The sequence below is a fragment of the Carassius gibelio genome, chromosome B14, assembly GCF_023724105.1.
Source record: "Carassius gibelio isolate Cgi1373 ecotype wild population from Czech Republic chromosome B14, carGib1.2-hapl.c, whole genome shotgun sequence".
In the NCBI taxonomy this organism is placed as follows: Eukaryota; Metazoa; Chordata; class Actinopteri; order Cypriniformes; family Cyprinidae; genus Carassius; species Carassius gibelio.
Window position 1 is genome coordinate 25,091,014 of NC_068409.1, and position 15,406 is coordinate 25,106,419.

At 36.6% G+C, this 15,406-nt stretch overlaps 1 protein-coding gene across 9 annotated transcripts in view; it reads right to left on the bottom strand.

Moving 5' to 3' along the window:
* Positions 1-14,285: 14,285 nt before the first annotated feature.
* The window catches only part of LOC127971926 (uncharacterized), a 30,130-nt gene continuing 29,009 nt past the window's right edge, over positions 14,286-15,406 (bottom strand). For all 9 annotated transcript variants that reach the window (XM_052575250.1, XM_052575257.1, XM_052575258.1 and 6 more), the window contains one exon: positions 14,286-14,676. In XM_052575250.1, the coding sequence (XP_052431210.1) occupies positions 14,456-14,676 (221 nt within the window). In that variant the 3' untranslated portion in view covers positions 14,286-14,455. The remainder of the gene's footprint in view (positions 14,677-15,406) is intronic.

Here is a 15,406-nt window from a genome sequence, read left to right on the forward strand (position 1 = left end):
AAAGGGGTTTCGGGGGAGAGTGAAAGAAAACCAAAGATCCCCCTTCAACCTCTGATCAAATCATGCTCCGTTTCTGTGGTAACCAATTGCCTGTTGTGTCGTGAGAGTACTTTTAGCATGTCAAAGCTTGCTTTGTGTGTGCAAGGGTTAGGGCTGAGCAAACACTGTGCAAATTAGAGTTCAGTGACGTGCTTACTTTCATACACAAGATCAGTGCATGTTTAATAAATAATAATAAGTTCAAAGAGAGACCACATTTACATTTTGGATTCGAAATTCAGTTCAAACCTGAAAATACATTTTTAGGGTTTATGAACTTTTGACTTAAACTCATGGTGATGTAGTGTAAATTCATGCTGAGACAGAAATTATCATCAGGCATAAATATTTATGTTAAATATATAAATAGTTTGTTTTGCTCAGTTTTGATTTTGGTAATACAATTGGTAATGGAATTGTTTTTGATGACACTTTAAAATGTGTTTTGTATTAAACTAGTGCAGTATGTATTAATTATTATTTTTTTCCATCTCATTTTTAAGATAGGCCAGCATTATATTTTTTCTAATACATTTAATGTTGAGTTTTACAACTTGAAATGTTGAAATTGTATGTATACACTAATGTTCAAAAGTTTTTTTTTCATTACTTTAAATAATATGGGGGGGGGGGGGCATCACGGCATCTGAAGAAATGTAAATTTTCCCACATTAATGATAATAAGAATATATCTTCATCACCAAATCAGTATATCCAAATAGTTTTTGAAAGAACATGCAACACTGAAGACTAACATTTTTAAATATATTAAAATAAACCATTGTTTAAATTGTAATAATACTTAAATATAATGAATACATAAATATAATAAATAATAAATAAATATTAAATAAATTCAGGCTTGATGAGCATAAGATATTATCATCATTAACATTTAAAATATCTAACTGACCTAAACTTTTGAATGGTTTGGTTTGTAGAATAGAACATTAATAGCATTAAAATCATTAACATAAATACCTAATATTATACTATTAATAAGTATTATAATTTTCCATGTTATCTGTTCATGAACTGAAACTTTTTTCAGTGTTGCTCTTTACGTATTTATTTATAAATCACATTTACACTAATGGACTTTCACCTTTGGTGCCCACTGTAAAGTATATCGCTATGCCTTATAACAGAAACTGTGTATGTTTCCTTGTCTTTCAATAAAGAGCCAAAGTCAAGGTCTTTTCAAAACTTTCAACATGACTATTTTCTGCTTATGCAGGTGTTGTATGCGTGTGGTCGTACACGACGCCTTTACACAATGTGGCTAATTGTCTAGATGGGAACACTTTTCTGTCACTCACAAAGACTGGCTTTGTTCTCTCTGAGACAAAAAGTGTTTTCATTCTCTAACAATCCTGTCGATGACAGATGTTGACACTTGCTGCTCGCCTATGCTGGTTTGTCTGTCAGAGTCACATGAAACAAAACCTGTAGATGCAACTTTTTTATTAAAGTCATATTGTTTAACCCTAGTCTTCCACAAAATAAATCAAGCAACCCAGTGTCACATCATTTTGATGACAAAATCTGGATTAAATGTTTTTTTTGATGCACACAATTTTTTGCATGTCCTCACAATTGGAAATAACCACCCTGGAAGTGACTGCCTGCATTGAAATTCAACTCCGCCTGCCCTTCTCTTCCTTTAACATCCATTAGTCGCCCCAAGGGAGTCTGACCTTCTCTTGTGGGTCAGGTAATCAGAAGGCCACGAAGATAGAGGGAAGGATCACCTGCCTGGCTGTGTGCTCCAGCGGGCAGGTGTATAGCAGAGGTCTGAGAATACCTAAGCTTAATCTAATCTCTCATCTCCTAATGAGTCATCCAGTCTGCTCTCATAGTGTGGGGCCTTTTGTGAAGCCGGGCCTAATTACCTCTCGCCCGGTTAGCAGCAAACAAGGGTCCGTGCTTCAGAAGGAACCTGATCGGGGATAAAATACCGCCTCTCAGTTTAGCCGCTCTGGAATCCCGTTTCCCTGGTGCCGCACTCCGTCCGTCCTCGATAGCAGAGGATAGAGGACTCTTTTGTTACTGTGAAGGCAAGATAGACGTGTTTGATCCAATAATGCAGTAAATCTGAAAAAGGACACCGCATTCCCTCCTTTGGACCTATTCTTTCTTAAATTAAGCTACCTTTGCAGGTTTCAAAAGATTAACAGTGAGACCCTTTCCAAATAAATAGCTTGAAACCATGTGCCATCACATTCGATGGTCTAAAAGACTTTATTTGTTGAGGACTGTCTCTACCTTCAGATATATAAGACATTGTTTTACATTGGGTAAAGACGTGACCGCTTTTCTGTATTATACAAGCGGTTTCTTCTTGATGTTATTTTTTAATGTAATTGAATGAATCTACATCGAGTCAGGAGTCGCCCGTGTAATTTTTAAAGGGGTAGTTCATCAAAAATGCAGTGATTTTCTAACGTTTGTGTTGTTTTCAAAAATGTATGACTTCAGTGGAAAATAAAGTAATTTGAAAAATGTTTTTTGTCCATTCAATAAAAGTTAATGGGGTCATTGTTGTTTAGGACCCAACTGACTTAATTTCTAAACAAAATAAATAAATAAATTAATTAATAATAATAATACAAACTCAAATGAGTGCGAGTTGCCTCATTTACACATGTAGTTTATGAAAAGTTCAGTAACATGCTTGCTGATAACAGCTGAATTCTCTTTCCTTTTGATGTAGGGCAAATTTGGAAATAATTTGAATCTTAATGTTTTACAGTATAGTTAGACAGTATAGTTATATATATATATATATATATATATATATATATATATATATATATATATATATATATATATATATTAATTATAGTACTTATTTATATTGTGAACTAGCTTTCAAGCTTTTAATTTTCATTTAGTTTTCAGTAATTTACTTTAAAGGAACACTCCACCGTTTTTTGAAATAGGGCTTATTCACATTATTTCCTACATTTAGATAGGTGGGCAAATGCATTTTTGTGTCAGTGCATGCATTGTTTTAGTTTGACTGGGTCGGCGTTAGCTTAGCTTAGCACAATGAATGGAATCCTTTGTTGCCAGCTAGCATGGCCTGAGTAAAAGTGATCAAAAAAATAAAAAAACCCACCTAATTACTTCTTGTGGACTGCGTATTCACAACGAGTACGAATAGCGATCCAGATTAACACTAGGCGATTTCCTAGGCAGATATTGGCTTGGGACTATATTATGGGGAAGCACAGGCGAAGCACTGCTGCTTAGGCGAAGCACTGCTACTTCGGGGCAGAGAATCACGCAACACATGAAATCCCACGACTTCCGTCAACATACCGGCGTGAATAGTAGCTGCCTGCCTGGCTATTTTCCTTACAGTACACGAATGGCGATGAACATGGCCGATTTTGAGAGAGACGAAGAGGGTGACTTCTCAGACAGTCAAGAACCAGAACCATACCTATTTGAACCAGAGTTTACAGAAGACGAGCTGCGTGCTTTGGAAATAGAACGACAGTAGGAGACTGCGGTCAAGCCAGCCGCACTTCAGAAAAACACCGTCAAGCCAGCCGCGAGTGAAATTTATATGCGCGTGTATTAGTTGCGATCGTTCAACAGCCTGAGGACGTGAGGATGAGAGCCAACATGAACTGGTGGTGTGAATGTGGGGGAATATGCCAATCTATGCCGACAGAAATAGAGTGTCTTTGCTGTAGAGAGTGGGACATGTTTTTGCCATTAATGACCAGGCTCAGCACGTCAGATCAAGATGAGCGTGCCCGAAGTTGTGTCACATCTACAGAGGATTTCACGGCGCTGATCCATTCTGCAGTACTCGATTTTTTTTTCCGGTGTGACAAAGTGAACTGGAAAAAACGCCCCACGCCGAATGGACCAAATGGACAGCTGTCCACAGAGTAAGTGATTATTTTAATCATGACGCATGTATAGATCGACCCATATTATACCTGTATTCACATAGAGTTGATGTTTTCATGTGTTGCGTGATATCTCTGCGCCGAAGTAGCAGTGCTTTCTTCTGTGCTTCCCCACAATATAGTCCCAAGTCAATATCTGCCTAGGAAATCGCCTAGTGTTAATCTGGATCGCTATTTGTACTCGTTGTGAATACGCAGGCCACAAGAAGTAATTAGGTGGGTTTTTTTTATTTTTTTGATCACTTTTACTCAGGCCATGCTAGCTGGCAACAAAGGATTCCATTCATTGTGCTAAGCTAAGCTAACGCCGACCCAGTCAAACTAAAACAATGCATGCACTGACACAAAAATGCATTTGCCCACCTATCTAAATGTAGGAAATAATGTGAATAAGCCCTATTTCAAAAAACGGTGGAGTGTTCCTTTAAGTTTTAAAATAAAAAATATATACTTTGTAATTATTGTTTATTTTTAATATTTATATTGAACCTTAATTTATTCACAATTTAGATGCATTTCAGCCTTATGCCAATTACTGAAAAAAAGTATTTGTGATAACAATAACAACACTGGGGCAGTCACTTTCTTCTGACATTTCTTCTTCCAAATCTTAACATTTACCATATTCTAGAAACTGTATGTGTTCCCGTACTAATTGTCATTCAGATTGGTTGGTCTGAAGTTTAATTGACCTTAGCTTTAGCATATGCAAGTCCTAAACTATATATTCAGTTAGTGATTGTTTAAATTGTGTTGCGTGCTTACTTTCCTGGGGTCTCATTAGTGTGGACTGGTTCTCTGTTAATTAGCTGCTATATAAAGATCACACACTCTAATTTTCTATATTAAAAGACTTTAATTACAGTGGAGGTTTCTGGTGGATAGATTGGACAGGGACATTATACACACTATTTACATGAAAGTGCACAAACATTTTGGTATACAATGTTCTAGAATCTAGAGAGCTCATATACCTACCCACGGCTCCTCTACTGCTTACAGACAAACACCTGAAGCTCACGGCAGGGGTCTGGATGTGTGTTTTTGGCAGGAGTCTCATAGGATATTAGAACTGTTGTTGCAAGGTGGACTTCATTAACCTGCAGAGATGAAAAAAAGGCTTAATTTAATCTTGTAAGGGATTTGACCTCAGCTTATAATAACTCACAATATAACACTTAATTTGAACAATGCATCATAATTATTATACCATAATTAATTATTTATGTTTTCAATTTACATTATTGTTCAAAGGTTTGGGGGGTCAGTTTATTATTTTTTTATTTTATTTTATATATATATATATATATATATAATATTTTATTTTATTTATTTATTTTTTTTTGGTGGGGGGGGGGGGTAATTTTATTCAACAAGGTTGCAGTACATTAATCAAAAGTGATAGAAGACTTTTACAGTGTAACAAAATGATTCCATTTCAAAGAGTTTATTCTTTTGAACTTGGGTCATGTGACACTAACTCCTGAAAATGTACCTTTGCCATCACATGAATAAATTACTTTTTAAAGTACATTAAAATAAAAGCTATTTTAAAAAGTAAATGGTTATAAGGGTAGTTATTTTAAAAAATCAATATTACTATTTTCACTGTAATTTTGATCCAGTAAATGCAAATTGTGTGGCCATAAGAGATTTATTTCAGAAACATTTAACAAATCTCACTGACACCAAACGTTTGAGTGATTGCGATGCAAATGGTAGCAATGAACCAAGAGTAAGATTGTCACATGTAGTTTTGTTAAGCAAGATTTATAGTTTTGCTCTGGGTAACTTTGTGTGCAGGCTAAACACTTGATTCCTCTTCTTTATCTTCACATGTCATGAGTTCATTCTTGAATGACTTGCACCATCTGGCAATGACTTTTCTGTAAATGTATGGATATTTGATATGTGCTCAGTCTATTTAGTCATTATGCCTTTACATGTGTAACTAAAAGGAGCTTACAATGGTGAGTGATGCATTAAGTGATGTGAGCAACCATCCTCTTGCTATCATGGTGGGTTTGGGTTTTAAAGCCCATATTGTCTTTTTTTTTTCTAATCCTCTTTATTTTCTGAGGGACCGTAGTGAAAAGCTTTGTCCTCAGGGGAGGTGGGCCCTCTGCTGGCTTTTGGGTTACCTTATTATGAGACTTTCTTACCTCCCATCCTTCTTTTTCAGTTAATTTCAGTTTTAAATGTCTGTATAGGCATGATTGTCTTGCTTTAAAAAAAAAAAAAAGGAAAATACATAAATAAAAAATGCCAAAGTGTTAAAACACAAAGATAGAATATATAAATATTACAAAATGTACTAAATATCTTAATGGAACATGATCTTCACTTAATATTCTAATGATTTTGGCATAAAATAAAAATCAATAATTGTGACCCATACAATGTATCATTGGCTATTGCTATATACCCGTTCGACTTATGACTGGTTTTGTCATCCAGATTCACATATTGTTGAAAGGGATTATTTTTCAAGAGGGATCCAAATTGTCAAGGCCTTTTCAAAAGTTTGACTTTTATTTTTACTTTATTTCATTTTATTTACGGCATTTTTTTGTTATTGAAACAAACACAGAATCATAAAAAAAGTCCCTATATTATTTTATTTTGAAGCCATGCTTGTTCGTGTCCGCTACATTGTGGTCACTGAGCTTTATTTGTTGACAATCTGTCACTGCTTTCTCTTTCTGGTGATGTGCATGTCTCTCTTTGTCTTTTCTCTTCTCACAAAGCTATGGCACTACCCTAAGTCTCATATGGCTAATTCATCAGTTACATCTCCCCCGTTCCCTTTCTGTTTTGAAACGGAAAACATCATCAACCCTGGGAAAAGACACAATTAAAATTCATCTTACGCAAAACACTCCTCCACTCCCACTCTTCTCTCGGCTGCCTCTCTATTGTAAGTGGGGGCAGGGCCATCTTTCTTTGATGCACTTCAAAGTGAAACGCTTGGCACAGGCCATGTGACGGAGGCAACGGGGAACAAGGGACGGTATGCATCTGTGATCACGCCAAAGCCCCCTCGCGCTTCACTTTCTCATCGAACAAAGACTGATAGCATTTTTGGTGTAGTATTGGCTACCATTCTCCAGATTCTCAGTCAAAGGACCCGAACATCTTACACTTGCAGGTTCCCTCAGAAAGCGCTCTGTGAAGGATGGCGCTCCGGAAGTTGTGCCTGAGCCGCATTAGTACTCCAACTCCTGACAGTCTATAGCGCTTATTTCATAACTGCAAATCCTAAACACTGTGAACCGTTAGTGTTACAAATTTGTCCATTCAGTAGCACCTGTCAGTGAAAGATTGGATCACAGATGACAACTAGTGAAGTTGTGGTGCTATATATTCAGCGCTATCCTCGCTTTTATTATATTGTGACATTGACTCTTTCGGGTTTTAATACTTCACAGCCCCCAGTGTAGTGTGATCAGGCTTCTTTAGCAGCATAAGAGACATCTTTAAAATACTAGCTCATTTCCTGCCATGGATTCTCCTCTTTGCTCCCGTACAAATTAGGACATGCTGTATTGCCCTGCCACCACTTGACACCGTCCATGACAGCATGACATAAGGTTGTCATAAGATGACACGGGGGTGTGACAGCATGCCATCGGGGTGAAACGGGGGTAGACAGTGAGGACAGGTGTCACTGGCCTGCAGGTGTTGCTAGGTGACAGCTTGCCCTAGTAGCGACAGGTCCTCATGTGTATGTATGGCTGGCTTCTAAATGACGGGGACATTGACATCAGAGGGCTCAGGGCAGTGTCAGGCCTAGAAACAGTCCAAGACCTTTGTTAGCCCTAAGACCTAAAGTGCACTGATAAATACACACACCCACCCTCTGTCTTTCTCTCTTTGCCTATTAGGGAATTGCTCTTCAATAGCATTTCACAATGGGTCACTTTAAACCTAGGTAGAGCACCATTTCACAATTCTGATTTTAGAACTACCACTGAACTCTAAAAAACAACTCTGGGTCAAATAAGGACCACTAATCCAACTTCAGGGTTAAAATGTAATTTAAAAATCCAACCCAACAGTTGGGTTGTCCATATATGACCCAAAGGTTGAAACAACCCAGCATTTTTTATAGGGTTTCTAAGATTCTAGAGCAGGGTTTGATCTTGAAATATTCTTTCAGTTTAAAATATTTTAACATAATTGTAATCTATTCCTGTGATGACAGCCAGTTTTCAGTGTCACACAGTCCTTCAAAAATCATTAGAATATGCTGAATTGGTGCTCAAAAATAAACAAACAAACACATAAATAAACATTTATTTATATCATCAAAGCTAAAAACAGCTGATGAAACTGTTCAAAAGAAATCTTCTTGTAACACTGTGAAGGTCTTTGTTGTCAGTTTGGACCAAGTTAATGCTAAACTTAATGCTGAATTTGATGAATATAAATATTTATTATACAAATCTTTTGAATGGTCCCATTACTGACACTCAGTGATTACATGTTATATATATGACTCATGTATATTACATATGATCACTAAGTGCTGATAATGTTAGTGAAAATGAAATAAAAAAGTGATAAAATATCACATTAATTTTAGTAAAAAAAAAAAAAAAAGAAGTGGTATTTATTCATCTGACTTCAAAACAACGGATTCAGTGCCAAATGTTTTACAGACAGTCCTTGAAAGCATGTTTATTAAATCAAGCTGTATACCAATTGCAAACTGTCCAAACAGTTTCCTTGACATCATAAATATGCAAATTAGAATGTTAACCTGCGGTTTACGAGAGCACAGTGTGAAATTTTGAAACTTGATTACCCAGGATTAATTACTAACCCATGATATGAGCAATGTGAAAAATGCAATAGGATAACCCAGGATTACATTTATCCATGGTTTAAGTCCCTGGGTTAATGATTTCACGTGTGAAAAGCCCATTATATCTAGGTTACCTGTCTATCTATAAACTTGCCAAACAGACATATTTGTGCACAAAATATACAAATACACACCTGACCAGTGTCTCCTGTCTCCCCCCCAGATCATTTACCATTTGTGTTTGTCGCCATTTCAGGAGAATCTTTCCTAACATATATCTATGCCTCTCTTTTTTCCTTTCCCAGGACTAAATTTGACAGTTGGCCACATGCGGCAGCCTCTTCTCTCTCCCAGCCTTCGTCTCTTACTGTCTCCCAAGAGCTCCGTCAGTATGACGAGGCCCGAGGATGCCATCTCATCTTCTCTCAGCCGGTGTCAAGCAGCAATCCTGCGGGGCCCGTCCCTGCTTAATTCAGCTTAGAGGCCCTCTCTCGTCCCTCACATTCCTGATCGCCTCATTTTTCCGGGTATGCCTCTCAGGGCTGAGGTGATTATTTCCAGAATAATAATAATAGAGAGATTAGTGTGTTTAGCAGGCAGATGTATTGCTCTGTTCCATTGCCTTACTTATATTTGCCTCTGAACTGAGTGACCTATTATAATAGATTAATTCTGCTATAAAAAATGAAAGCGCTTAATGACCCCTGTCTCTTGACGGAGAGGTTTGGAACGCGCCTGAGGAAGATTTCTTCAGACATTCCCTGATCTATCAAACTCTACGCTGGACACCAGAAGCAGCAGGTGCTGAAGTCTTCATTCGTTTCTGTCTTGGTTATTGATGACCTGGCTCTATGAAATTACTCAAATGGTGGATGGCCATGACCAGGAACCAGGTAAAAGGTAAATGGGAACGGTGGAATGAAAAATTGCAAAATGAAGAAAACGGTATTATTATTTATTAAAAGTTATGTTACATGTGGTCTTTTGGAGCATGCATTGCCTCGTATTATGAAATATCAAATATTTACAAAGTTAAAATGCAACATTTGGCCTGACAAAATAATAGTTTGAAAAAGCAGATTACATTATTTAGATTTTATTTCTATATATATATATATATATATATATATATATATATATATATATATATATATATATATATATATATATATAGTAAGTATATGGCTCTCACACTCAACAAGAAGAGAAAAAAAAAATAATCCCTATAATATGTTTTATTTATAAAAATACAATACTATCTGAATTATTAGTTTTATGATCAAAGCTCTGAAGTTTTAGGGCAAAGCCTATAATGCAATACAATATAGTGATTGAGTGATCATATAGCAAAAATAATAATAATAATAAAATAAAATAAAATAGTCAAATAAATCTAGAATGCTTGACTCCAGTGTCCATCTTGAAATATTGCTAAATATAAGAGTTGTTTTTAAATGTACTTGATAAAAATCATTAAAGATTGCACGGTGAAATGCAAAATGCATATTAAAAATGATAATAAATGGTATTTTACTGAACAAACTTATGAACTGATGATCAGTCAGATGGCAGAAGGCATATGGTAGATTGTGTACGACCAGTTTTTATCATAGTCTGGATGCTTTAGAAATTATCAAATATCACAGAATAGACTTCTAGGGTTAACATACATATTGTAAGAATGTGCATAAGGTATTTATTTTCCAATAGATGTTGATGTCTCTCTCTCTCTCTCTCTCTCTCTCTCAATTTTCAATTCCAATATGTGCTTTATTGTCATTTGTTGCAATGTATAGCATAGCATAGTGTTTACATTGAATATAGTTCAAGTTCAGCTTTATGGTCATTTTGCTACATGTGTGAACATACAGTGGAACGGAATGCTGTGCCTCACAGGACCACGGTGCTACGTAAATAATTTTAGAACTTTAGAATTTAGTTTACAGACAACAATTTTAGAACAGATTTGTATTTAAAATCAATCAATCAGTCAATCAAAGGGGGGGGGGGGTGAAATGCTATTTCATGCATGCTGAGTTTTTTACACTGTTAAAGAGTTGGATTCCCATGCTAAACATGGACAAAGTTTCAAAAATTAAGTTGTACGTTTGAAGGAGGATTTTTGTTCCCAAAATACTCCTTCCGGTTTGTCACAAGTTTCGGAAATTTTTTTTCGAGTATGGCTCTGTGTGACGTTAGATGGAGCGGAATTTCCTTATATGGGTCCTAGGGCACGTCTGCCGGAAGAGCGCACGCTCCCGTATAGCAGAGCACTACAGGCATTCACTGATCAGAGCCAGAGCTTAGCGAAATGTCACAAAAGAAGTGTGTTTTTGGTTGCCAGGGCAAGACAACCCTGCACAGATTACCAAAAAAAAAAAAAAAAACAGCATTAAGGGACCAGTGGATGGAGTTTATTTTTACAGAGCATCAACGGAGTTGTGCAGGTGTTTTTGTTTGTCCCCTGCATTTTGAAGATGCTTGTACACAAGGCCCAGTTTGACGACGGATTTGCGTATCGTTTATTTCTTAAGGATGATGCAATCCCAACGAAAAAGGGTCACTATCGTGTGTTGGAACCGCCGGCGGTGAGTAAAACTGCTTAAAATATCTCTGCCTCCTTGTTTGTGCGTCTGCCTCCCATGCCGGAGACCCGGGTTCGAGCCCCGCTCTGAGCGAGTCGTTGCGGCTGCTGCTCTCCTTCAGTTTCAGCCTCTGGATCTGATTCTGTATCATAAATAAACGGCTGAATCTGACTGTAAGCCATGGTTTGTTTTGGATGATGGTTTTTCCCTCACGGTAATGTCACAGCTTCCACATGCTCTCAACGCAAAAGCCAACTCGCGCTCGTGATTCTTTAGCTCCGCCCACACGTCACGCCTCCAGCGGCTCGTGTTTTTTCGGGAAAAATCGGTACAGACTATCTTTCTCTTATGAATATAATAAAACTAAAGACTTTTTGGAGTTATGAAGGATGTAGTACTACTCTATAGGTACTCAAGATTAACAGGATATTGAGTGAAAATGAGCATTTCACCCCCCCCCCCCTCCCCTTTAATCAATAATGTGTATATACGTTGAAAAAAATATGAACAATTAAAAAGTATGTGTGTGTGTTTGCTCTCTCTCTCTCTCTCTCTCTCTCTCTCTCTTTCTCTCTCTGTCTGAATCTGTATGGATGGAAGGTTTTATCAGTCAACGACACAACATCTAAATCTCTTTCTTTGGAGCGGAGCGGTTTGCAGGGCTCCAATACAATGCAGCACTGGAGATAGCAAGACTTAATTCTCCCAGGATTGTGCTGTCTCCCAGCAATCACAGGGAAACTGGACTAGAAAATTAACTTGTTAAAAGCTCTAGCCATCACTCTCTGAGTCTGATAGACAAATCCATCCAAATACCAATCACCCTCTGAAATGAGAAAATACAGAGAGAATATGGCAGCAGCCCTCAAAGAAGACTCACAAACACACACACACACACACACACACACACACATACGCGTTTTTGTGAAAAACTGGTACATATAAAAAATACCTCACATATGGGGACATGCCTTTTTAAAGCAGCTAGAGCCAAGCTGAAAACAGTTTTAGGTTGCCAATGGTTTTGTTATGACAGTAATCTGTTAAGATTTTAATTTAAAGCATATTTTTGCACAACCAGATTTTTAACCTACATATGAGTACAAATATTAATTTCATCACCTTTCAGGACATATAAACACACATACACTGATGTCTAAATCATACCTACATATTGGTACAAGATTATCATACTGATTAAAAAAAAAACTGTTTTGCTGTGAAGAACAGAGTTTTACTGGAGACAACTCAATAAAACAATTTTCACAAGTGGCCATTGCAAGCTGTCCATTTGATCTGCATTTCTTAGTTCTAAACATGCTGAAATAAACCACCCTCTAAAAAATCTATTTGTTTTGCAGAAATTGTGCTTATCCATACACTCACTAAAGAAGAAACAAAGGGCAACCTATAACATGAAGTAAAGATCTACTACCAAATTCACAAGAATGGTTTTATTGCTGTAGCAACAAGCAACATTTATTATAAAACTGCATCTTAAATCGCAGACACAAACAAGCATGTGAAAACATTCAGTGTTGTTTTTACATTTTTTTGCTAAACTCAAAGAGGCAATTATAAAGCCTTAAATTCATTTATTGATTTAAATTGATTTAAAAGGATAATTTAAAACTATGACTGTTTTTCAGTGCCTCAGGTTCAGCCAACAGGCATGAGACACAGTTCATCATCCCAGGAACTCGACAGCGGAGTATGATTTATTATGAAACAGCATCCCAATTGTAGAAACAAATTATAAAAAAAACAACATGTGAAAACATTGAATGTTACGCAATGGAACTGGCGTCCCGGGAACTGATGCCTTAACAAAATTTTGGGTAAAACTTTATAATAATGTTCAGTTATAAGTCATTTATAAATGATTAGATAATGATGAACTAATAATTTACAAAACATTCTATACACTCACAAGTTATTAAATAATATGCTAACGATTTACAAATCTGTCATAGGTTATCTTAAAAAAATTGCATCATGAATTAATCAAAGAGATCCTTACAAACTGGTAAAAGGGATGGTTCACACAAAGAAGAAAATTCTGTCACCATTTACTCACGCTCATGCCATTCCAAACCTGTATGAGTTGCTTTCTTATGTTAAACATTACCCGCAATCTTCAAAATATCTTCATGTTTAACATAAGAAAGCAACTCATACAGGTTTGGAACGACATGAGCGTGAATAAATGATGACAGAATTTTCTTCTTTGTGTGAACTATCCCTTTAATAGTTACTAGTTCAGTTACTAGTTAATACAGAATCAATTGATTATAAATCATTGAAATGTCAACTTTGTACTATTATCTCACAGCATTAAAATACTCCATGTGTGTCAGAGAAGACATCTGTCTAACCCTCACCAGTGAGCACTTACATTGTAGTACACACTACAAAGTGTTCAGAACCTGTATGTAAACACATTAATAAATCATTTACAAAGCTTTCTGTGTCCCCTAATCTAAAGTGTACACTACTCATCAGTTGTAAACGTTTTACTCATCATTTGTAGATCGTTCACCCTGGAGTGCATACACACACAACCAGTAACCAGCAGGTTTGCAAAACATTTACAACTGATGAGTAGTGTACACTTTAGATTAGGGGACGCAGAAAGCTTTGTAAATGATTTATTAATGTGTTTACATACAGGTTCTGAACACTTTGTAGTGTGTACTACAATGTAAGTGCTCACTGGTGAGGGTTAGACAGATGTCTTCTCTGACACACATGGAGTACTTTAATGCTGTGATAAGTGATAAATAATATATTAGCTAATAACTTCTTAGCCCTTTACTAAGGATCTGTTTTATTATTTTAAGATGCTATTTTTTCAGATAACTTACCAAAAGATTTTTAAATCTTAACATTGTGAACATTAAGTCGTTTTGTAAATTATTAGTTCCTCATTATAACTAAATCACTTATACATTACTTACAACTGAACATTATTATAAAGTGTTACCCAAATTTTTGTTTTTAACAATTCTTGCTTAAAATCAAAGAGGACTTCATAAAGCCTTAACTTCAAATTGATTTAACAGCGTATAAATGTATAAAAAAAAAAAAAAAAATCGGTCCTACCGACTCTGTTGTCTTTTCAATGCAGTAATTCTGTTATTAATATAAAACTTAATAGCAGACCAGTCTCTGTTTTTCAGTGCTTCAGGCTCAGCTAACAGGCATGAGACACAGTCCGTCTTCCCAGGAACTCGACAGCTGCGTATGAAATGCATCAAATGCTTTTCAACTGCCCCAACCTCTTCTTCCGACCACTTCTTTTTGACACTGACTTTTGTGCCTAAAAAAAAAAATTAGGATTTACATTTAATAAGGCAAATCAGTCAAAGCCAGAGAAAACAAAAACCCATAAAACAGTGTTCTGAGTCCTGAGCTACACACACACACACTGATGTCTAAATCACACCTACATATTGGGACCATGTTGAAGACTGAGTCCTGAGCTACACACACACACACTGATGTCTAAATCACACCTACATATTGGGACCATGTTGAAGACTGAGTCCTGAGCTACACACACACACACTGATGTCTAAATCACACCTACATATTGGGACCATGTTGAAGACTGAGTCCTGAGCTACACACACACACACACTGATATCTAAATCACACCTACATATTGGGACCATGTTGAAGACTGAGTCCTGAGCTACACACACACACACTGATGTCTAAATCACACCTACATATTGGGACCATGTTGAAGACTGAGTCCTGAGCTACACACACACACACACTGATATCTAAATCACACCTACATATTGGGACCATGTTGAAGACTGAGTCCTGAGCTACACACACACACACACTGATGTCTAAATCACACCTACATATTGGGACCATGTTGAAGACTGAGTCCTGAGCTACACACACACACACACTGATATCTAAATCACACCTACATATTGGGACCATGTTGAAAACTGAGTCCTGAGCTACACGCGCACACACACACACACACACTGATGTCTAAATCACACCTACATATTGGGACCATGTTGAAG